This window comes from Pecten maximus, chromosome 13 (assembly GCF_902652985.1).
Source record: "Pecten maximus chromosome 13, xPecMax1.1, whole genome shotgun sequence".
NCBI lineage: Eukaryota > Metazoa > Mollusca > Bivalvia > Pectinida > Pectinidae > Pecten > Pecten maximus.
The window spans coordinates 33,821,747-33,845,197 of NC_047027.1; the positions used below are offsets into that span (position 1 = coordinate 33,821,747).

Genomic DNA, 23,451 nt, shown 5'->3' on the forward strand with positions numbered 1-23,451 from the left:
TAATTAGTGATACTCGGGCCGTATTTAGAATTTTCAGGACTTAATACTTGAAGAACTTAGGATTTATCTTGAGAGTAAAACTGCCTTATTAATTTAAAGATTATAACTTTTACGATTGGAAAAAAATACGTATTTTCTAGTTTGTTTAATTTTGACGACCTAAACTTTATTTAAACGAAGGAATGTCCCTTGGAATGAATTTTACATAAATTTTGTATCAAAGTTTATATATTTTGGATTTCAAAATGTGTCTTCACCATGGGAAATAAAATACTGTAAATCACTTAGATTTCACAAATACTTTACTTGGCAGAACTTACCTCTTAAGACATGTGTGCATATGCTTGATTTTGGAAATGCGGATTTAGAAATGACTTTTAATTCATAAATGATTGATGAACTCTTACAGACTTCTATATGATTGGTAACAAAGCTTTGCCGCTATCAAAAGATGTTATTTTCATATAAATAATCACGAATAATTTTAAGTCATGATTGACTTTCATTCTGTTCTCAGTACTTGTTAAAAGAATAATGATAATAAAAAAAGAAAAAAACTCTCCATCTGAAACATTGTCAATGTCTTGTGGAGTACAACAGGGTTCACTTTTATGTCCTGAACTGTTTTTAATTTTTTGAATGATTTGTAGCAAACTGTTGGCAGAAATATTGAAATATAGATGTACATGTACACTGTTGAGTCCAGTTTTCATTCTTGAAAAATTTACAGTACACATGTCTTTAAAGAAGTGTTTTAAGAAATGTCTCTGTGATTTGCACTATGATTTCATTAATGCAAAATTAGCCGGATACTGTGTATGAAAATGCACTGTTTCTTTACCAATAACAGGTGTTAAAAGGACAAACTTTTTTGAATCCACACATTATAAATATCTTTATTAATAAAATGTGTATGAGTAGATAGATGTTCTTGTTCTCTCTGAAATCTTCAGATAAATCCTTCCTCCAATTGAGGCTGGAGAGAAAACGGATCCCTGTTCTGGCGTTTGTACGACTTTGTAACATGATCTTCTATTGGTCGCTTTCCCGAATTTGTCATTCCGGAATTATCCACATGCAAGCCCCCTGGTGCAGAAAACTGAATGTCATTGGAGAAAGGGGGATAACTCCTGGTGGTGTTCTGTGTGTTGTCGTAATACAAGAAGGACTGGTGATCTGTATGGGGGCGAGACTGCTGAGGGATGTTTGTCTGGTCAGATCTGTGGACAGAGCTCAATGATAAAATTTGTCAAACAAGTAGTGACAGCAACAGTCACCAATTAGTCAGCGGTTACTGTGAAAATATATTTTATTCAGCCGATTTTGAGAAAATCCATTTTAGTCAACTCATTGAAAAAAAAAGTCAACCGTTATTGAGAACATCCATTTTAGTCAACTGTTATTGAGAAACCCATTTAAGTCAGCTTTTATTGAGAAAACCCATTTTAGTCAGCTATTAATGAGAAACCCAATTGTCAACGGTTATTGACAAAAACTATTTTAGCCAACTGTTATTGAGAAAAACTGTTTTAGTCAACGGTTATTGAGAAAATTCTTTTTGATCAACTGTTATTAGAAAATCCATTTTAATCGACAATTTTAAGGAAAATAAATTTTAGTAGCGGATTTTGGAAGAAAACCAATTTCGGTTACTGTGAAATAATTTTATTCAGCAGATTTTAAAAATCCATTTTAGTCGACGGTTGTTGAGAAAACCCATTTTAGTCAACGGTTATTGAGAAACCCATTTTAGTCGACTGTTATTGAGAAACCCAATTTTAGTCAAAGGTTATTGAGAAAAACCATTTTAGCCAACTGTTATTGAGAAAACCCAGTTTTAGTCGACGATTATTGAGAAAAACCATTTTAGCCAACTGTTATTGAGAAAACCCATTTTTGTCGGCTGTTATTGAGAAAATCCATTTTAGTCAACTGCTATTGAGGAAAACCATTTTAGCCAACTGTTATTAAGAAAACCCATTTTAGTCGGCTGTTATTGAGAAAATCCATTTTTGTCAACTGTTATTGAGAAAAAATATTTTAGTTAACTGTTATTGTAAAAACCCATTTTAAGCGACAATTTTTAGGAAAACAAATTTAAGTAGCGTATTTTGGAAAACATCCATTTTTGTCGGCGGTTACTGAGACATTCAATTTTATTTAGTTGGTTTTGAGACTTACAGACTTTGAACAATAATCAGTTAATCTGTATGGGTTTAAAAGGAAACTCAGCTTTATGAATCAGGCACCTTGTGACGGATTTGGGCGTGGGACTAAATGTGATAAATCACTTATTCAGGGCTGCTTAATCATGAACTGGTTATCGAAAGAAACTTTGCGACACTCCCCAATAAATTTTGCACCTTAAAGGGCTCGATCGCCGTATTCACTACTGATTCACATGTTGTTTTATATACATACATGCGCGGTATGTCGATCTGTGCGATGTGAGTTATCTGAGCGTTCCAGTCCATTGAGGTGGTATACCGCTGACTATCACAGCTGGACACGGAGGTCAGAGCCTGGCCCTGGCTGGCGTGAAGGGAGGGGATGGACACCTGAAAATCGATTGCGTATACGTGTATTACAAAACATTTGAATAACATTATTCAATCGGCTTTGAGCAGAATGGTTTAAAAAAAACAAGACAATAACTTTGATTTATGTTCAATACTTTGATATTGCGTTGCTGTACATGTCGACATTCACTGTTTAAGCCAAAAGGGTCCTTAATATAACGGTATTGTGCATACATTAATTGTGATCAATGCTTTTCATTTACGACACTGAATCTGAATGTATGCTTACTTAAACTGTGATCAATGGTTTTCATTTACGACACTGAATCTGAACGTATGCATACTTTAATTGTGATCAATGAATTTCATTGACGACACTGAATCTGAACGTATGTACACATTAATTGTGTTCAATGATTTTCATTTACGACATGGAATCTAAATGTATGCCTACATTAATTGTGATCAATGATTTTCATTTACGGCACTCAATCTAAATGTATGCCTACAATAATTGCGATCAATGATTCATTTACGACACTGATTAACCAATGTAAATAATTCCATTCTTAAATAAGGTAAATAAAAGCTTAATCAGGAACGCCATATAATCTACAATATCATGTGAAAAATATATGTCCAGTTTTCAGGGAAACGACTTTCTATATAAATACAGAAATTCAAAATATGTTATATTGTTTGTTTTCACTTTTATAATAGCGATTCAGAAGATTGTATCCCAACAACCCATTGTTATCATAGCGAGAATAATAACCTATCAATCATCAAAATACAGACACGTATATCGCATGTAATAGTCAAGGTAAATTAAAAGATTTATACGTTTTGTTTTCTTTACATATAATGCTCTATCAATTAAACACATGATTTTGTGTGTGTGTGAAATATTGTAGATCCTATGCATTTAAGAAGAACTTGTCTTGTATTTTCCTGAATATCAAGAGTGATGCAAAATTCAAACCACCCTTCTTTGAAACAATCGCATCTAGGTGAAGGTAAATTATTTTTATGTATGTTTTTTTTTTCTGTTAAGCACAATTGTGAGGTAGCAAGATAACAACGATATAACAGCAGAGAATCACGACATGTAAACGAATTATTATAAATCAGGGAGGAAATATTAACAAAAGTTAGATTTACACTGAGACCATTGAATGACAGACAAGATGGCGTCTTCTATTCAATCAACAGTATCACTGGCAATGTTAATCAGGTCAAATTCATGTAATGGAACGTTCTCAAAATATGAACCGGGATTCTGACAACGGAGCCAGCAGGAATATCGACGAATAGGACTTAATTCATAGCACTAGAAATTGCATTTCTTTTCAACCACATCAGGTTGTTTGTATCCAAGTTGGTCGTGTTGATTTTAAAGAGCATTTTTCAAAACAACTATATCTAAATTCAACTTTTGAATGGTTTAATTTTATTCGTCAATTTCACATAAAATATTAGTTCAGTGTTGCCATAACATTACGACAGATCCTCGCGTGACTAAACAATTCACAAAGCTCATTACTCCCCATCCATTGTGATGACACAATATGTAAGTGTATGTATATGGGATTATAGAGTAAAGATGGCCCGTGAAGAGCTCGAGGAAACGACAATAAATGTCAAAATGTTAGTCAAATAAAGACATGGGCATTTACCTGGAATAAACAAATCCCTATTCCCTTCATATGTAGTGATTGTGTTTGCTATTATACTGATCTATGAAGACCTTAGGATATTCCTACAGTAATAAATGGCCTAGTTCTCTGCTGTGTGCTTCATTGTTTCATTACATTGTATTGTACAGAATTATATATATATTACGTTGTATAACATATTTTCATATTATATTGTATTACATTGTTTATATTATTTTATATTACTATGTATTCAGCTATTGTACCTGAATGTGTCTTGGGTTAAATCCAAAGCTAGTGACGTCATCCTGAGTTGGCTGTATGGCTGTAGTTGTCTGATGTATAAATGGCGGGACGTATGTGTTACATTGGGTACTGCTACTCCTGTGTTACAAACATAAACACATTAGTATAGACAATATATACTTCACATAATTCAAAAATATAATTTTGTCGAATTCATAGCTAGATATTTTGAAACTTGGTTAAAAATAAGTTTAGCGGACATATCTCACTTATTTCTATTTATTTCATACCATGCATACATTTATTGTATACATCAACATTTAAATATAGAATTTACTTTTATTTCAACATGCGATGTTGATCAATATCAATTAATTATCGAAGTTATATACATGTAAGTTAATATGATATATATATATGTAAAATTACAGTTAACACCGGTCAACTGCATTTCAGTTCATGGTTGATAACCTCACCTCATGTGAAGCAATTACATACTAACGGCCAGCTTGAAATGTGAATCCAGTTCCGGTGTACCTACTCTAATTCAAATCAGTTCCTGTATACGTACCTACTATAATGTGAATCCAGTTCCGGTGTTTCTACTCTAATCCAGACAACTTAATTGGCTTCACCAGAACAGACTATAATGTACTGTACAAACATAGTCAGTGGGGTGTTATTTCAAAATGTAGGCTTCATGGAATCAGTCCCTGCTATAATGTGAATCCAGTTCCGGTGTACCTACTCTAATTCAAATCAGTTCCTGTATACGTACCTACTATAATGTGAATCCAATGCTTGTGAACTTACTACAATGTGAATCCAGTTCCTTTGTAAATACCTACTGTAATATAAATCTAGTTTCTAGTAATGTGAATCCGATTTCTGTGTTTAACTGCAATGTGAGGCAACTTCCTGTGTACTTACTGTAATGTGAATCCATTTCCGGTGTTCCTTCTTCAATGTGAATCCATTTTGTTCAATACTACTACTACCTTAATACTTTTATTTTACTATAATATGTATTCGTATGAACCTACTGTAATGGGAATCCGGTCTGCAAGCCAATGTCAGGCGGGCGATCAAAATTATTAGTCTCGCAGCCTACCGCGGTATTTGAGTCCGGCAGTCCTTGCCGATTGTGACAATCTGTTAAACAATGAATGATGTTGGTATTAGACTAGAAAAAAATATTCATACCCTGCCTACACTTCTCTCCGGCACGACCATTTGTCAGGAATTGTCCATCCGTCGTCCAGAGCTACGTTATGGCAGCTAGTATTATGTCAATACAAAAATGCTTAGAGTGCAAAAATTAATTCAATTACGTTAAACGATACGTAAACTGTATTTTGTTAAAATATTGATTCACAAGAAATGTTAAGGCAGCTACATACTCATTATATCCCTAGTGTTGGTGATGACGGAGTCACGTGAATCCGTGTGACCCCCGGAAAAGGCAGGCGTGAACGCAGACCTACCCCCAGGGAGGATGGTGTCCTTGATAACGTTAGAGTCAGGCAGAATAACGTTATCTGCAAAATCTGTAACGAAATAAAAAACGATACCTTGGTAATATATAAAGTAAAATATCTATAATAGGCAAACTATTGTCTTGTGTGCATGGAACATGGGAACATTGCTTTCAAAATTGCTAACAATTTTTCATTGTCATGTTTAAAAGCATATTGATATATTACTTGAACCCCCATCTTTTTTGTGAAATGAAAGTTGCAGACTAGACTTCCACTAACGCGTGTTTTATATATTTCTTCACTGAGTCAGCAGCTTACACGTCTGATTATTAACATTGATATGCATTCATTATTTACGAATCACCAATAACAATTCCCATTACCATTTCGCCTAAATAATGCAAGTTGAAGTAGACAAATCAAGCTCTGACTCTGAGCTACCGTTTTATTTGTTACGAAAATATATCTCTGCAATGTAGCGTATGATTGAAACATTACTTTTGATAACATATACATGTATAGTAGAGGAAAAAAAGAAACGTAATTTCTGTTTTTCTAATATAACTTCTAGACACGTGGTCAAAATACAACTAAATTTCACTCTGAGCTACCTCCGAGCTCTGTACAAATGTTCTTTAGTTAAAATTCATTCGACCGTGACTCTTGTCGACGTTGTAACGTTTCAGCAGAGTTTTCAGGAAAACTTGCATCCGGGGGTATTCTTGCAACATATGCGGTGCTTGTAAATCATTGCAAATCGAACATTAGAACAGTGCACATCAGCTACGGAACATTTCTCTTCGAAGCGATTGTACAGCGAAATACCGCGACTAGGTGAAATCGATTGCTCTCTTAATGTCGCAACGTCATGTATCCGAGCAATATGGTGAACACGTGACAACAATATCCCATTCAGTTGGGTGTCTCAGAGCCACAGGGAGATTGGGTGACTGTCTCATGAGCGGACAGGGATATTTTTAAAGGCGTGAAAACACTTCTTGTGGTTATCAAAGGTGATCTTACAGCAGTACGATATCAGGATCAGGTTTTGAAACCACAGGTTCTTCCTCTTATCCATAAACGTAGCCTTGCATTGCAACAAGACAACGCGAGACCATATGCTGAACGTAATGACAAAATAATCAAGAAATCCACAACATTAACACATAATCAAAGAATTGAGTTTCTTTTTTCCGCTAGTATATTTTCCGTGAGGTTTCCTTTCGCTTTTATACGAGAAGAGAGGCAACCGCAAATTCAAATCCTTCGCGATTGTTTGTACACTATTTCGATAAGGAAAAGAATAAAGCCAGACACATTAACAGAAAAAAAGGCATTCTGAAGAACGACATGAAATAAAATATATATACATATTACGATGTCAAGTAATGCTTCAATCATACACTACGTTGCAGAGAGATGTATACATTCTAAATAGCAAAAAGTACAGAGGTAAAAACCTCGTTTATTAGAAAATACATTTCTTCCGTATGCAATTCATTTCTATAGTAAATAAACAAACATGAACAGCCAATGGGACTGTTCTTTGTTTTAGGTATAACACACTAAGTTTAGGCGATTTAAGTTACTGTCAATGTACTAATTTTGGCGCTCACAAATTTTGGCGCATTACTAAATTTCAACGGATTAGTGCAATGACGAATTGGCGCACTCGCATTATTTGCTATAAGATAGTATATTAGCGACTTCAATTGACGCAATCACAATTTAGCAAAGGTTTCCAGCGCAAAAGCGCTGAAATGATATAACCGCTAAAATAGATTTATTTACAGTAATCAAACAAGTATAGAAATACTTTGGTGACTTTACCTGGTGAAGCCTCGCCTTTGATTATCCTCAGAAAGTCGTTAGATCTTTCCTGGCTGTGTAGATTCTCCACCAGGTACAGGACATAATCATCGAACATTAGATGCATGAGGTGAAAAGATCCTACAACAAGACAATTATTCCATTGTATTATTGTCAGCGTCGCTCTCTTGTAATCCAAACTTTTCATATGTACATGGAATCCTGTAAAAATGGCCTGTCGTTAAATATTTTATCAGCGGACCAGAGTAAATCGATATCAGTTGGTTTGAAATCAAGCTGAAATAATTGACGATCCAAAACATGACCATTATTCTGTTTCATTACTGCCATCGTCACTCTTTCGTAATCCAAACTTTTGATATTTACACGGAATCCTGTAAAGATGTTGAAGTTTTATTTTTTTCTGAAGATATAATTTGATAAGTTACCTACTACCCTAGGGTTCAAGTAAAGTTTTACTGAAGCATTATGTAATTATCTGTAACATACAAACTAATTCGATACGTACCAAAGCTCGGAGCACTGTGGAGTGTCATGTCTCGTATCACTCTGGTACCAAAACACGACCACATCAACAGGAACTGACGAGCGATCTGTCGGAGTGATCCGGGCTTCTTATGGCTTGGCTGTGGACATATCAACATGTTGTCTATAACACTAAAGATACATTCATAACGTAGAAATTTCTGAAAAATTCTAGATAACAAATAATACTTAAACAGAACATATCAACATGTTGTCTATACCACCAATACATACATTTATTGGGGTAGAAATTCCTAAACTATTCTAGATCAAGACTTTACGAATAATACCTTAAGAAAACCATAAAAACAACAGAGAATATGGCCGTAGTTCAAAATCGATAAAACGAGTGCAATATATGAGAAAAAAATGTAGATTTGCATAGAGGCTCTATAAATAGCACAAGGAGGATACGACCAACTGTTTCGGTAAGCAAGCGTACTCTGCTTCTTTCACCGCAACATTTCTCTTCCTACAGCATATGCTTCCATATCAATATCAATAGTATGGTTTCACTGTGATAGTACGATGTAAAAGTTACAATTGATTGATAAATTTACGAATAAATAAAACGGGTCGTTCAATTCTGTTGAATAGGAATGCTGATCGCTTGTGATTATCCTCACTAATAAACAACAACCGTTGTTAAGGTATACAAAAGGTATATCCTGGTTATATCACATTTCGGTACTGACTCTTTTCCAGTATGGATTTTATTCCTTTAACGTCTAACGCACTGAGAAGGATTTATAAACTCCCACAATTTAGTAACAGATACAGTATACGTATTGAAATACAGAAGGGAATGAATGAAAACTGATCTGAGCATTTACTTCATCGGATATACAGATTCATCATAGGTAAATGGCCGCCATGACGTCATTGTATTGAAAAGATTAGAATGGCCATAACTCAACAAGTATTTATTTTACATGTTATAATAATACTGGTTGATACTGTCTGGGGCTAACATTTTCTCTCTCCTCAAGTTTTAAGGTCGGTTTGGTTTGTTTTTGTTAAACGTCCTTTTAACAGCCAGGGTCATTTAAGGACATGCCAGTTTTTGGAGGTGGAGGAAAGCCGGAGTACCCGGAGAAAAACCACCGGCCTACGGTCAGTACCTGGCAACTGCCACACGTAGGTTTCGAACTCGCAACCCAGAGGTGGAGGGCTAGTGATAAAGTGTCGGGACACCTTAACCACTCGGCCACCGCGGCCCCTTTTTAAGGTCAGAGGTCAATACAAAAGTTTGCTAAGGGTTGAAAGGTCACCAAATTTTCAACTTTTTAAAAACAATTTTAAGGCATACTTGATAAAAATTCATGAAACGTTTCAAAAAAAAAAAAAAAAAGATATAGAATAACACATCCACATAGTTACATGTTTCATTAAGTAAATACATACCTTGACGACACAACGGTCAACCATATTATCCAACCATTCAACAAACGATTCCAATGGCGCCTGCTCTTCCATTAATTTCTCGTACTCTGAACATACTGGAATTATTCAAATTAAATTATACGACAATATATATTTAATGAACACATAATGACTAGACAGTTATTATTATCATACTATACAATCACTTATCGTCTACGAGTCACAAACGGCTTTTTTTCCTCTATATATAACAATTGGGTTTGAAACTGTATCTATAATTGATGTTTTTTCTATGTATTTCATGTACTTATAATATGCAAAAGGATGAATAAAAAGATTTTAAAACTACAAAAAAAAAAAAAAAAAAAAAAAATAAATGAGTTTGAACTTATTCTACTTTTATGTAATTCTGTGTATTTATAGTAATTAGATTTTCCGTTTTTTATTGGTTGGAATGTTATATAATTTACAAAGTGCGTTTGTATTGTTATCGATTTTCTGTATAATGCCAAGTATGTTCCATTAAACACAATCAACATAGTAACTAATTATTACAATAAGAAGAATAAATTGTATGTGAGTGTCAATGTAATATGCAATTAATTAACGATTCAAATATAATCATGTTTTAAATGAGGTTGATACATTCCTTATTACACTGACATTATATTGTTATCATATAAATGTCATATTTATTTGCTATAATTCAGAATAATGTCAACGTTTTATCTACCGAGACAGTCACGTGACAGTAAAATGACGTCACTTATTGATGTCGTCAACATAGTATTACTACACACAAGTCTTACGGTAATAATGATAAATGGTCTTATGACATAACAGGCCAGCTATATGATATAAGTGATTACTGTAACCGTACTTTATACGGCGCTCTCAAATTTTAGCGTATTTCCAAATTTTAACAAATATTGAATTGCACGCCAAAATTATTTTATACAGAAAAAAAAGTGCAATAAACGCAATCATAATATAGTGTAATGCTTCTAACGCGAAAAAAAGATTGCCGCTAAAATTATACGTCTACAGTTTTACATTCATACGTAGGGAAAATTTAGTATCACAGCAAAGCTTGCTTAAAAGGAATTCAAGGGGACCATACGAAATATAGTTCCTTATATTTGTATTTTACGATTTTAAAACATTGAAGTGTAGAAGCCAAATTTGAAATTCTTTACATCATAAGAAGCAGAAATTGGTGTTAATCTTGCCTATCTTTTGAGAGTTTTACTTTATTAAAATAATTTTTATTTCTATTCAATAATTATCGGAAATACATTCGGTACTAACACCGTCATCCAAAAGTTCTGCTACACTTAGAACATTTAAATCAAATAGCTAGCCAACAAAATTTGAGAAAAAGTGTTGTAATATCCATTTGTAAGTGACAATTGCAAATTATTTGAAAAAAAATATCTCTCTCCTTTTTTTTTAATGACACAAATAAAAGTAATTGTTTAACTGATAAACAGTAAAAAAAATGAAAATAAATGCATTTTTGAAATTTATATTAAACAAAGAGGGAAATTTCCAGAATGTTGCATTTAGAGGATTTCCATTGTAACAAAACATATGCACTGTTGAAAAATGAACATGACCATTTGAAATCATGAACAAAAATATCCTAAGAAGTTATGATTCTAACAAATTGTAATAAAGACTTCGAGATTAAGTTCGCTGTAATATACATAATAATTGTAACAGGACTTTGAAGGGCAGTGTATATCAACACGTCATGACTTACAATTTACGATTATCTGATGTTCTCTCTCGCTGTAGTTATCCATAGTGTACAGAGTCTGTTTAATTATGCTGTTTAGATCAACGTTCAGCCAATCATCCAACATCTGTGACGTAATTTCCGCGCTGTGTATTACTGTCCTGGCCGCTTGACATAGGTGGTTCAAAGATGTTTGACGCCGTAGGACCTGTGCGAATCGTCTCGCTACTAGAAACATGAATGGAATGTTTTAGAAACTTACCTGCAAACAACAGTGTTAATATCCTACTATATAATCCTGATATGCCAGATCAGTATAAGGAAAATATTTTTGAAAGTGTTCAAAACATTATTAGTCGCTCTAAACATTTTTGTAGGCACTGGTACGTATTTGTAAATGCACACATCTTTTCCTTTTCCCGTTCCTGCACATATGAATCAATTTGTATCATCATTTCGTCAGTATTGTCTTTTCGCTTACGTTATAATGCGGAGACGGATTAATATACGACTATTTATATTAATATCGTTGTGCTTACTGTTGCTTGATTTTTCAATACAATTAAACTAAACGGGAATGATATGTCTACTGTAAACATAAAAATGTATGCGAGGGGAAAATATATGCTACAGTAAAAGTCATTAGACGAGGAAAAGCGGGGGAGAGACAGGGAAATAACTTACCAAGGTTTAAGTATGAGGTAGAAATGTGGTGGGAAACTTAACCTTAACAGGGAAATAACTTACCAAGGTTTAAGTATGAGGTAGAAATGTGGTGGGAAACTTAACCTTAACAGGAAAATAACTTACCAAGGTCTAAGTATGAGGTAGAAATGTGGCGTGAAACTTAACCTTAAAAGGAAAATAACTTACCAAGGTTTAAGTATAAGGTAGAAAAGTGGTGGGAAACTTAAACTTAACAGGATAATAACGTACCAAGGCCTCTATATAGTAAAATAAAGTAACAGACTTTTTGGTTATTATTTTCGCTGGCATCACCTTTCAACATTTTGTTTTTAAACCAAAGATGCGTCACTTCACGTTCGGTACAAGATAGCAGTTTTGTATGTGACGACCAAACAGACTTTAATAATGTGCCTATTTAAGAAACTTGAATTGACTCCCCTTCCATACCTTCCATACAGTTATTGTTATCATAATAGGGAATACAAAATCTACACGTGTTACCTAATCAGACTGGTTTGGTAATTGTGCTACCTCTCCCCCGAACAATTTATGAAATAAAGTAAATAATGGACGGACTTATCTGTAATTTTTTCAATAAGCACGCCTCATTTTCCAACGAAAGCCCTTCAAAATTTTGTGAAAGGTCACAGAAAACCGAACAATCACGAACATTATTACCGCAAACAGGATAATAATGGAGATAAATTGAAATTTCGTTTTTAATTTAGGATTGTGAAAGACGCATTATTGAGGAAGTTTGTTTATGAAAAGTTGCAAGCTCAAAGAGAAACATTATAAAATGAGAAAAGTACCATGTTTATTTTGGATACTTAAAATAAGTTTGTAACATTACATGAAAGGCATTTAAAATCCCCTTTTGAGATATGCGGTAACATGCTAGCTTTCAGTTATAGGTGTTGAAAAGTGAATGAGAAGCATTTGTAAAGATCTCTAAGGGGCACTGGGTATACTCACGATCAAATTTGATTTTTTGAACACCGTGTGGTAGAGAGTCTAGTGCTGTCTGTAGCCATTCGTCCAGCTGTTTGGCGAATCTTCTAATCACTTGCGTCAAACTGTCACAGAAATTATGATTTGCATATATATAAAAAGATTATATAAACTTTATACATTGCAGCATATGTTACCATTCCAACATATGGTTTCATCATGTTATAATGTGGTTTATCATAACACAAACAGATTATGGATGGAGTTAATTGATGTTAAATATATATATTTGTCACAAGTAACGACAGCAGGACTTTGTTTAGGCTGCGTCAACATCAGCAATGCTCTCACTTTCAGTATACACGTCATATTTACAAACCTGTTCAGCGTAGGGCTTAAAGCAACATACTACTTCAACAAGAAATGTAAAAAAATATGATGTTATTACCTGTAAACAATATCGACAAACAGTTACAATCAATATTATGAAAAGTGAGAGTTAATCCTATTCCTGGTAAAAACATGACATGTGTATTAATTTATGTGAACATAAATATAAGTTTTCATTTTTGTCGTTGAACCCATTTATCCGTTTGAATAATTTACGAAACTATCTAAGAGTTAAATTGATAGGATATAGGATATCCGCGTTAAAAAGGAATTGCAGTTTTCGGAGGAAATGACTGTCAAGTTGAGTTTATGAAATTATAAAGTACCTTATATTGTTTTAATTGCATTCTCATAATCGTAATGAACCCAGATATTGACCATTGTTTTCGAAAACTCATTATTATTGTACCGATAATAATTATATTCTGATTATCAGCATATAAATATCGAAATATTCAGGATAAAAGAAAGTGTCGTATTTCATGGAATATCGCAGATCCTATCCGTTAAGAAATAATATATTTTCTATCAGATGCATGCTGTTGGAATTCACACAAAATGTAGTAGTTTGTTTATACGTGAGGTTTTGTATGGGACGCTTAACATCCTCATCACCATACCGTAAATGACAAAATAATATAATGCACTTACTGACTCAAACACACAAATGAACATAAACATAAAATAAACGGGACACAACGTATAACATAGTACATTTGGTCTGCCGGATATCAGTTTCCGCAGGGTTGGAGTGACATGATGTGTTCATTACGAATTTATAAATGACAATCTAAAATTATTTATCTGTATCAATAGGAATCTTGAATAACCTTTTCACAAACCGAAATCGTTTGTATTGAACAAAGTGTTTTAATTGATAAACTGGTTATCGAAATAACCATTCATTTTCACGTCATAAAATCAACCTTTAGGCATACATACATTTCGATGGGTCAACCACTTGTTATCATTGCAAATTTTGTGTTGTTTTGAAGATATGGTACTAAGATTATATTAGGATGAAATACATTGTCCTACGTAATAAACTACTTTAGCTATTTTTCTATTGTTCTATGAATGTCATATAAATGTATTCGATAACTTTTGTCTGATTAATACACGGAAATGTAAAACAAAGAGTTATCGATTAATTTGTAGTATCGTGCCTAAAGTGACAGTTACATTAAATAATATTTTATGGAGGGGTAGTTATGTTTGCATATCAGCATCTGAAAATGGTCATTGATTTAATATTTCTTGTCTACATGGCAGGGCAACTGTATTTATCTATTTATTCTATTTATTGAATTATTCATCTATTGAATTATATTTATTTATTATCTATTTATATATTTTCACTAATTATCGTTTCAATTTCGAGTACTCTTGCTTTAACATGATTTAAAAATATCAATTTCTCCGTAAATAAACAATATATGCATGCCACTATATACTATCAGTACTTTACCTTTCTGGTAGAGCTTGAAGGACAGTTGGCATGAGGACATTAGCGATGGCTTTGTAGAGGATGGAATCACAGACCCCGACGAGGAGGACGATAGTTTTATAGTCTAATATCGGTACAATGTGTGACGGCATTCCCTGCCAGAAATGGAGAAGGAAACTCTGTACCTGTAACATAATATAGCATTAATGATTATTTTGAAAATGTTTGAGGGCATTCCCTGCAAGAAATGGAGAGGAAAACTATGTACTTGTAACATAATAATATAGCTGTATTACTGATTATAGTATGTCTATGTGTGACTGCATTACCTGCCAGAGATGGTACCTGTAACACAATTATGTAGCATTAGACCACGTTCAATACAACAAAATAATAAAACAAATTTGCTTCATCCTTCTACAACTCTTCAGCGATGTACTGAGGTATTGTAGAGTGAGGATACCTATGGGAGGCGGGGACACTCAAAGAAGGTCGAACGAAATATCAGAATCTGGAAGGGGAGGTGTTACAGTCCCACAATTAAAAAGAAACTTCAATTGCTGCTTAATCCTTCTTCAATGGTTTTCTTTTTTTTCTTTTACAGATTATTTTAATCACAATTACAGTTTCACAACTCTTTCATATATAATGCATCTAATTTTTTTACTATTTCATGATTTCCCCTAAAATAACGAAAAATAGATCTCCATGGGAATACTAACATTTCAAAGTAAGTAACAAGTCACAGGGTAGAAGATGTAGACTGAATATTAGCTGCTTTAAAGCAGCTAATATCTGGTAAATAGCTAAATAGCTAAAATAATCACCACGCCAACAGGAGAATGAATATCTTATAACTATAACGTACATATAACGTACAAATTTAAGGGGTAATCTTATTTCAGCGCTTTTCGCGTTTTAAGTATTAAGCTGATTATCATACCGCTAATTTCATTTTCTAAAAACTGTTTCTAAATAAAAAAAAAATCAGCGCGCCAATTCATCAATGTGCTAATCTGTGAAATTCGGGAATGCGCGGAAATTTCAGTACGCCAAATGAAGTACGTTTAAGATATATTATAGCTATTTTGTTAAGACATACATTGTATAAGGCATAGCTGATCTTACCCCTTCCCCCTTTTTCAATTAAGGCAATAAATCCACATTTCGTGTTATCATCTGTATCAATTTACATTACATAGACAGAAACACATATCTACATGTACACAACAATAATTCTTTCTGGTTCAGTAAAAAGTGAAGAAATAAGAGTTACTATGGGAGGCGAACGGATGAACACGGTGAAAACCCACGGGCAGGAATGAAACTCATATAATTTCACGTACGATCAAAGAGGCAAGTCCTGTTTTCTTTGAATTAAAAGTTTTCCGATGTGGCAACCTATAACTTATAATAACATGGTTGTCATAAACAATGCCCTATTGTTATACAAGTGACGTCACTGACCTCATCAAAGTTGGCCCTGATGACTGTGTCAAGGATTCTCTGGCAATGTGTCCTGTACATCATCATAAAGGTAAATACCTGTAACAAAAAGGTATATACCTGTAACTTAAAGTAAATAGCTGTAATATAAGGTTCGTGATCACGATACTTTAGCTTCTTTTCGGCAATGTTCGGCTTTAGTTGTATGTCACGTGATCTTACCTTCTCCTCGGCAATGTTCGGCGGTAGTTGTATGTCACGTGATCTTACCTTCTCCTCGGCAATGTTCGGCGGTAGTTGTATGTCTTTAATATCCGGGAACTCCGGAAGTAACGTTCCTAGTTTTGATCTTGGGGAATATGCTATGATCTGAAAATAAAACATATTATATATTGAGCATACGACAAAATCAAATGTTTATGCATATATATAGATATATACAAATTAAATGCAGTTAAGTTCTTGCGAAGGAAAAATATAGCAAAAATAAAACAAAACCAAATATTTACCGCAAGGCCTTCATACCCCTTTGGCTTCTCAAAGATTGTGGTAGATGTCTTACCTGTTTTACATTCTCTTTCTTGCCTTCTGCTGAACTGTAAATTATAATCGGTACAACAATCAAAATCAATATTCTTACTTACGGACCTGATACATATTATATGATTAGTGATATGTATACCACTATGAAAATCAATGTACAGATGACAAAATATAAAACATTTAACGTAAATACGGGAAATATTTCATGAATTATAGTTAATTTAGATAAATAAATGAATGAACGATAAATTAATAAATAGATAAATAAAAGAGAGTAAAAAATGTTATGTTCTATTTGCAGACTCATATTCTTATAAGTAGAAGACAGAAGATTATTATTTTTATTTCCACGATTTATTCTGGGTAATTTATTTATATCGTCAATAAACATACCTCTGTATACCTTTAGCGGAGTACATAAGCTCGTAATATATAGAACTCTCACGGACACCGATTCCATAGTAATGGTACCTGTCGGTCAGAAAAGTAAAACATAATATTAAGAGGGATCACTTTGTACAACGGAGCTACTTAGGTTGTCCCGTATATACCATCAAATAATTATTTGGAACACAGACGTGTATAAGAAAAAAGTGTACGTGGCAACAAAAAGGAAAGGACTTATTATAAGTTGGATAACTTGTGCCCAATCCTCATGTATACATAAAGGTACAGTAGAAATGAAATACGTCTAAACTCTAGTGTCAAGATTTAAAAAAAGAAAAAGAAAAAAAGAAATAAGAATTTTTTTTTCAAGTTCAGAAAATGGTCTTAAATTGGGGTTTGTTTTGGCCATGTTAATACACTTATCGTACGATCATCTCGTTTGTTTGTTTGTTTGTTTGTTTATGTTTTACGGCCCATCGACAACTAGGGTCATTTAGGGCCGAACAATATACAATCGATTTTTTCAGCTCGTTTGTGAGGGTAGAACAGAGAGAATAAAACAACGAAAAATATTAAATGTAATTTCCAAAAATATCCACTACGTCAAAGGGTAGACTGCCCCCCCTGTCCCTAGAATATCGAAATTATAAATAAAATTGAACTTTATGATTTTGGTCTCTAAAATATGTCACGGTTTCTAGATCCAATTAAGTTTTAAACTAGGGGGATATAATCTAGTATTACAATTGAAGGGACTATATGGTTAGAAAACACTATAAGAAAATGATATAAAACGTTATTTTTTCTATGAGTATTTGTTACAAAACTAACACTTTCTGTTAATTGCAAAAATTAAAAGTCACTGCAACCATTTATGATTCTTAATTCTTAATAAAAAAAAAGTAGGGACTGATGGCCAGTCTAGGTCAAAGGGTTTAACTGGATATCACTTAATTTCATTAAAGTGACTGACAACCCTTTAATTACTGAAGACTCTACAGATGTACAGTACTATTACACCCGGTAATCTGAACATGAACGTCCGTGTCTGTATCAAATATATTATCTGATAGGCAAATGGGGACCTTGCTTAAAATCCTTTACTGCTGCGCATATAACACTTTGTGCAAATAAAACACTACCTCTTCAAGTATATTATATATATACCGTATTATATAGTAGTGAAACAGGTTTATATCGATGTATTTCATATGTAAAGTGAAAGTAGGCATGCCTATAAAATCCAGCTCGAGTTTTTGAGAATTCACATATTCGTTAGGAGAGAGGTAATGCTGACAATGATTTCACACTTTGACAGAAGCTCCTAAAACACGACAGTGACTTAACTCCTACAACACGACAGCGACTGAACTCCGTATTATTATACTGTAGGTGACCTTCCCAGATAAGTAATCTATTTATAGTATCGCTGTGGTTGTATGTTGTACGTGTATTTGAATTCTGTATTCAATGGAAGAATTGAATACATAGCTCCTTTATAGACTCGGTTTATGAAGGCTCCATTTTACAAGCAAATCAGTATCATGAACAAAAATATCCACGCTAAACGGTCTGATAAATAGAACTCTCTCAGGCGGAAACCATTGTCGATTCAGTCTGATCACTATGTGAAGACGTTTTACATATCGGTTCCGTAGTGTAGTGGTTATCACGCTCGCTTCACACGCGAGAGGTCCTGGGTTCGAGCCCCAGCGGAACCAAGATTTTTTTTTTTTTTTTTTTAATTTTCAACATAAAAAGCAGTAGACATTTTCATAAACATAACAATGAAATAAAATATCTACATCCAAGGGTAATCATTCAGTAAATGTGGGGCCCTTTTATCCAGCGTTTTATATTATACACATGTACCAAATTATTCAGAACCGGGATGTCGCATTGACAATTCAATGTTTTTTATATAGATGTTAACACATTAAATCAAGGCAATGTATGACATTTTAACAATGAAATAAAATAGTTATTTTATGTAGCTATCGATAAGAGTTTTTGCTCACTTTGACTGTCCACGTGTTCCGAGCCTCCTCGTCGTTATCTGTGGAAATTGCTGTCGTATTATCTGTAATAAATACAAACATTATTGAACTATACAGTATAGGTAGATTCTGCTCCATATACTCGTTATTTGTCTTACCTACACAACATTGACAACAGTTTATTCACTTATAATCAACCCAGTGATGTCCAATTAAATATATAAAATCGGATGAGGAAAAAAAAAAAAAAAAAAAAAAGAAAGAAAGAAAAAAACCCAAACCGGTGGGTTATTGCTAGCAAGTATTAATATCAACTATTAATTAACCGTTATTTAACAAAACGATATGGCGATATCTTCTCTCTACAAGGTCTCACCTTTCCAAAACTGGCCGCATTTACTGGCTGTGTATCCTTCTTCTCGCAGTAGTCGAGATAATGGTAATACAGTGTACTTCGAGGTATACAAACTCCTATGGCTATCTCGTAGTTATCCTCCAACCTGGAAATATGTCAAACTTCCTTACTACGAACTCTCTTATCTAATCATTGTGATTTTTTCCTCGGCGCTGATATAGGTATTTTTATCTACATATAATTTATGTATATTTGTATTTCTTTAAAACTTTTCAGAGTGGGAACTATTTTTAACAGACTATTCTTATTTTCCAAGATGATCAAATATTTCCCTTTAATTCAACATATTAAAGTTTCACTGGGTCCTCTATAACATTTTACATACATGTATCTCTTACAATGCAGTGCTTGATGAATTATTATAAGCAATTTCTAAATGTACAATGTCGTATATATAGACCGTTGGCTGGAAGTTTGTTCCAAATCACCTTGTCTGTGTAACGACAGTCGATAATGTAAATAAATAAATTAAAAAAAAATAAAATAAAATAAAAATAAACTTACCATTTCAGGGTTTGTGGTGTCGAATGAGGCTTCGAGGCAGATCGCAATTTCGCAAAAGCACCTACAACAAACATATTTTATAATGCATTTGAATTTTGAACTGACCAGGCGTTTCGGAGGACTAGCGTCTATTGTTTCTTTGACAAATCTCGTCAAGCATATCTAGGTCTAATCTAGGTTATGCCATGTTCTCAAAGTAAGAACCAGGGGCAGTGAAATAACCAGACATGTCAACGAGAATAGAACACGCTTCACGTCAATTCGGACTAGGAAATGTACCTCTCTCACTAAGATTCAACGTCATTGCCTGAAGCACCATCACTTATGACGCTTTGTCTCGTGAAAACACGCGAGATTATGACGTTGACCGTAGAACGTGATACTCACCAACTGGCACGTCTCAAAATCACGTGCTATTATCTAAGGTAAAAGTATTTTCCAATGTAATTTCGGTTCCTCGTTTTCTGTTATAACCGGATCAAGTATCGAAAAGTTGAATAGTCTTTCATCTGATTAAAGACATTTACAATTGAATAACTTGTGAAGTTATCCCGGGTATCCTGTAAGCATTTCAATAGCTTTATAGTGGAAGGGTTTCATTCTTTTGTGCCTGTGTGGTCCAAAACTGGGTAACTATACCTAAATTTGAGATTTTGCGTGTATTATCAGATGAATGCGATTGTATCCAATAATATTTTTATTTTTATCTGAATATTCATATTTACAAGTTTTAATATTTTTTATTTTTTTTTCGAAATTATTGTGGTATAATAGATAAATAAAAAGATAAATAAATGATTAAAACTAATAGATTAATAAATGTTGTCTGTAGTGTTTAGATATTAAACACGTGGTCAATTATATTCGGAATACTGGTAAGGTTACACTTGAGTTCAATTTCTCATTATACGACCTTGAGGTGGGTTAATAAAATCCGAAGTATTCTGACTATACTGATGAGACGGAATAGTCAACGTTAATAAAGAACTTGAACTTAACTATATGTCCGGAATTTATTGTTAAAACCCAGTCACTGCGGTAGTCAGAAATCCTCACTTACAAAACTTAAATATTCAAAGAAACCCGTGTACTTTTTGGTACATTACTCAGTAAAGGTTTTTTTTTTTGTATTTCGCACATGCGCATCGGGTTCACTTCATTTATTGATTGAAATAGGACAGACTATGTTTTTTCCAGGTACAAGTCACACCTTATAGGGACTTAAAACGACGTTATAGTCTTAGTATAAACTGAATGTGCTTTTTATCATTAATTATCGATTAAAGTTGTCAACAACAATTACCCTAATATGGAAGTGATGAATATTTAAATTATTGATGAAGGACCGCATATTGTTGTTCTGAGAATGAAATGTAGATCATCGATGACTTAAAAAATCGTACTGGGTCAAAATAAAGCATTAAAATTGATGAAATTTTGAAACGAAAGATTAAGTTAAAACATAAAAACATAGACTGATACATACATTTTATGTTCACTTAATTTTCTATTTTTTCTGCAGCATGCTTTCTATCCGTGACGTCATTTTATTGTAAACCGTTTTCGGCAACTTCAGGTCCGTAACTTTGTATACAGCCCTGTATAGATAGTTTATATCACTACATTGTGTAAGGCACGATTTTTGTAATTATTTAAACATTTTGAAATATTTGGCTATGAAAAAGATGACGTATGTCATATAGGTATCTCATTTCTACCACTTACCTAGCTTGGCGTCGATGTCATCTCCAAACCCAGAAGTCGTGTTGTCGTCACAGTTATCACCGCCTTCGTCTGTGGTATCCAGTTCCTTCGGCTCGTCTACACAATGATCGAACCAGTCATCTAAAACATGACGACACAGAGGTCAAAATTAATGTCGAAACAGACAAATAAATATTCCGGAACACAAATTTGCATGGTCAATCATGTAAGCATGTGTTCAGTTCTATTGTTTTCTTGATCATTCGGAGTATATATATATTGTACGAGTATACTGTATACTGGTTTATATTCGTGGGACTAATATCTCGCGGTTGTCCCAATTTGCCTCCCGTCTTCATAAATCACTAAAAACAAAAACGTCCGTTTCGTGGGTAGTACATTTCGCACAATCCCGCCTTGTCAAAATTCTCATTGTATTGGACACGCTTGATTGCTTTTTCAGTTCATTTGTTTACGTGACACATTTATACAAAAATGGTTTTCAGATCTAGAAACTTATTCAAAAGGTCAATTTTATTCACAACTAAAGAAATAATTTACATTTGAAAGTTATTTAACAAAGTTGTCAGATCAGAATAGAATCATTATCACAAAATTGCGTTCTTCAAATATCAAATTCCCCCATTGAAACTTGAGGAAACATATTCCAACAGAAAACAGGATGTGTAATTTATGTGTTAGTAGTATCGGGGACGAATTTCACTATCTGTTTAAATGTCAAAATGAAGAAATCACATGTATTAGAAAAAAAACATGTAGCTCACTACTTTCTCAAAAATCCAACTACAATTGTATGCTGCAATTAGAACGTCTGCTGAAAAATTGCAATATCCAAATTATGAACAATCTAGCATTGTTTCTAAGAAAAGTGATGCTTTGATATGAATATAATACATGTAAATAAAGCAGAATGTATATCTATATCTACATGTGTAGTAACTTGTATTATATACATATGTACTATAGGTATCCATCTTGTCATGCTTAATTCTATTGTTTGTCACAAACGTCCTCATGTTACACATTTCATGTGTCTGAGTATATCAATACAAATATTGAAATCTTGAATTAATGTATTTTGAATGGCACAGGACGAAAATTGAAATGTCGGCTGCCTGTTCAGGTTATTTATTTATTTTTACAATATGGGTAACGATGTAAAGGTAGGCTGTAAACAACCCTTACTTAGTGAAGTCGGGAGTAAGGGCCGATACCTGTACCGTCCCACACATATAGTACATTTTGAGGCTAATCTCTAACTTAAAACAGTGTATTTGTGTAAATATAAACCAGAAATAGAAATAAAAGCCATGAACGTATACCTGTGCATTCAAGCGTATCCATCCATTCATCACTTGTAAACCCGACAAAGATATCTTCTGATATTGAATGTATGCAGAAAAGTTCCTTTCCAAACTTCAAACTCTATTTCATTTATCTCACAAAATAAGTTGTACAGAGAAAAACATATTTATAACAATGTATAAACAAAGCCAATTTGATGCATGTGGAGAACAGATCTTGAGACTTCTTGAAACACAATTTTTATAAATTTACATAAATTCCTTAACTTTTTGACATTTTT

At 33.5% G+C, this 23,451-nt stretch overlaps 1 protein-coding gene and 1 non-coding gene across 2 annotated transcripts; one reads left to right on the forward strand and one right to left on the reverse strand.

The window, feature by feature from the left end:
* Positions 1 to 154: 154 nt before the first annotated feature.
* LOC117340686 (transcription factor RFX4-like) lies at positions 155 to 22,840 on the reverse strand. Its single transcript, XM_033902450.1, has 20 exons — positions 22,828 to 22,840; positions 21,867 to 21,986; positions 20,142 to 20,202; positions 19,599 to 19,722; positions 19,244 to 19,305; positions 17,232 to 17,309; positions 16,858 to 16,891; positions 16,566 to 16,664; positions 16,317 to 16,394; positions 14,871 to 15,034; positions 13,037 to 13,137; positions 11,399 to 11,602; positions 9,658 to 9,752; positions 8,237 to 8,354; positions 7,729 to 7,848; positions 5,821 to 5,967; positions 5,464 to 5,572; positions 4,441 to 4,558; positions 2,422 to 2,558; positions 155 to 1,220 (listed from the first exon to the last, which is right to left on the reverse strand). The coding sequence occupies exons 1-20, from the start codon at positions 22,838 to 22,840 to the stop codon at positions 950 to 952; spliced, it is 2,253 nt and encodes a 750-aa protein (XP_033758341.1). The 3' UTR covers positions 155 to 949.
* On the forward strand, positions 18,874 to 18,946 carry Trnav-cac. Its single transcript has one exon. It is a non-coding gene; the product is annotated as a tRNA-Val (tRNA).
* Positions 22,841 to 23,451: the final 611 nt, after the last annotated feature.

What these genes read in the sequence shown, in the direction of transcription:
- LOC117340686 (XM_033902450.1), bottom strand. An exon ending in TTGACCGTTGTGTCGTCAAG is followed by an intron (nt 8,355 to 9,657) that starts GTATGTATTTAC and finishes ATATGTCCACAG; the next exon opens with CCAAGCCATAAGAAGCCCGG. An exon ending in TTAACCCAAGACACATTCAG is followed by an intron (nt 2,559 to 4,440) that starts GTACAATAGCTG and finishes ATCGATTTTCAG; the next exon opens with GTGTCCATCCCCTCCCTTCA.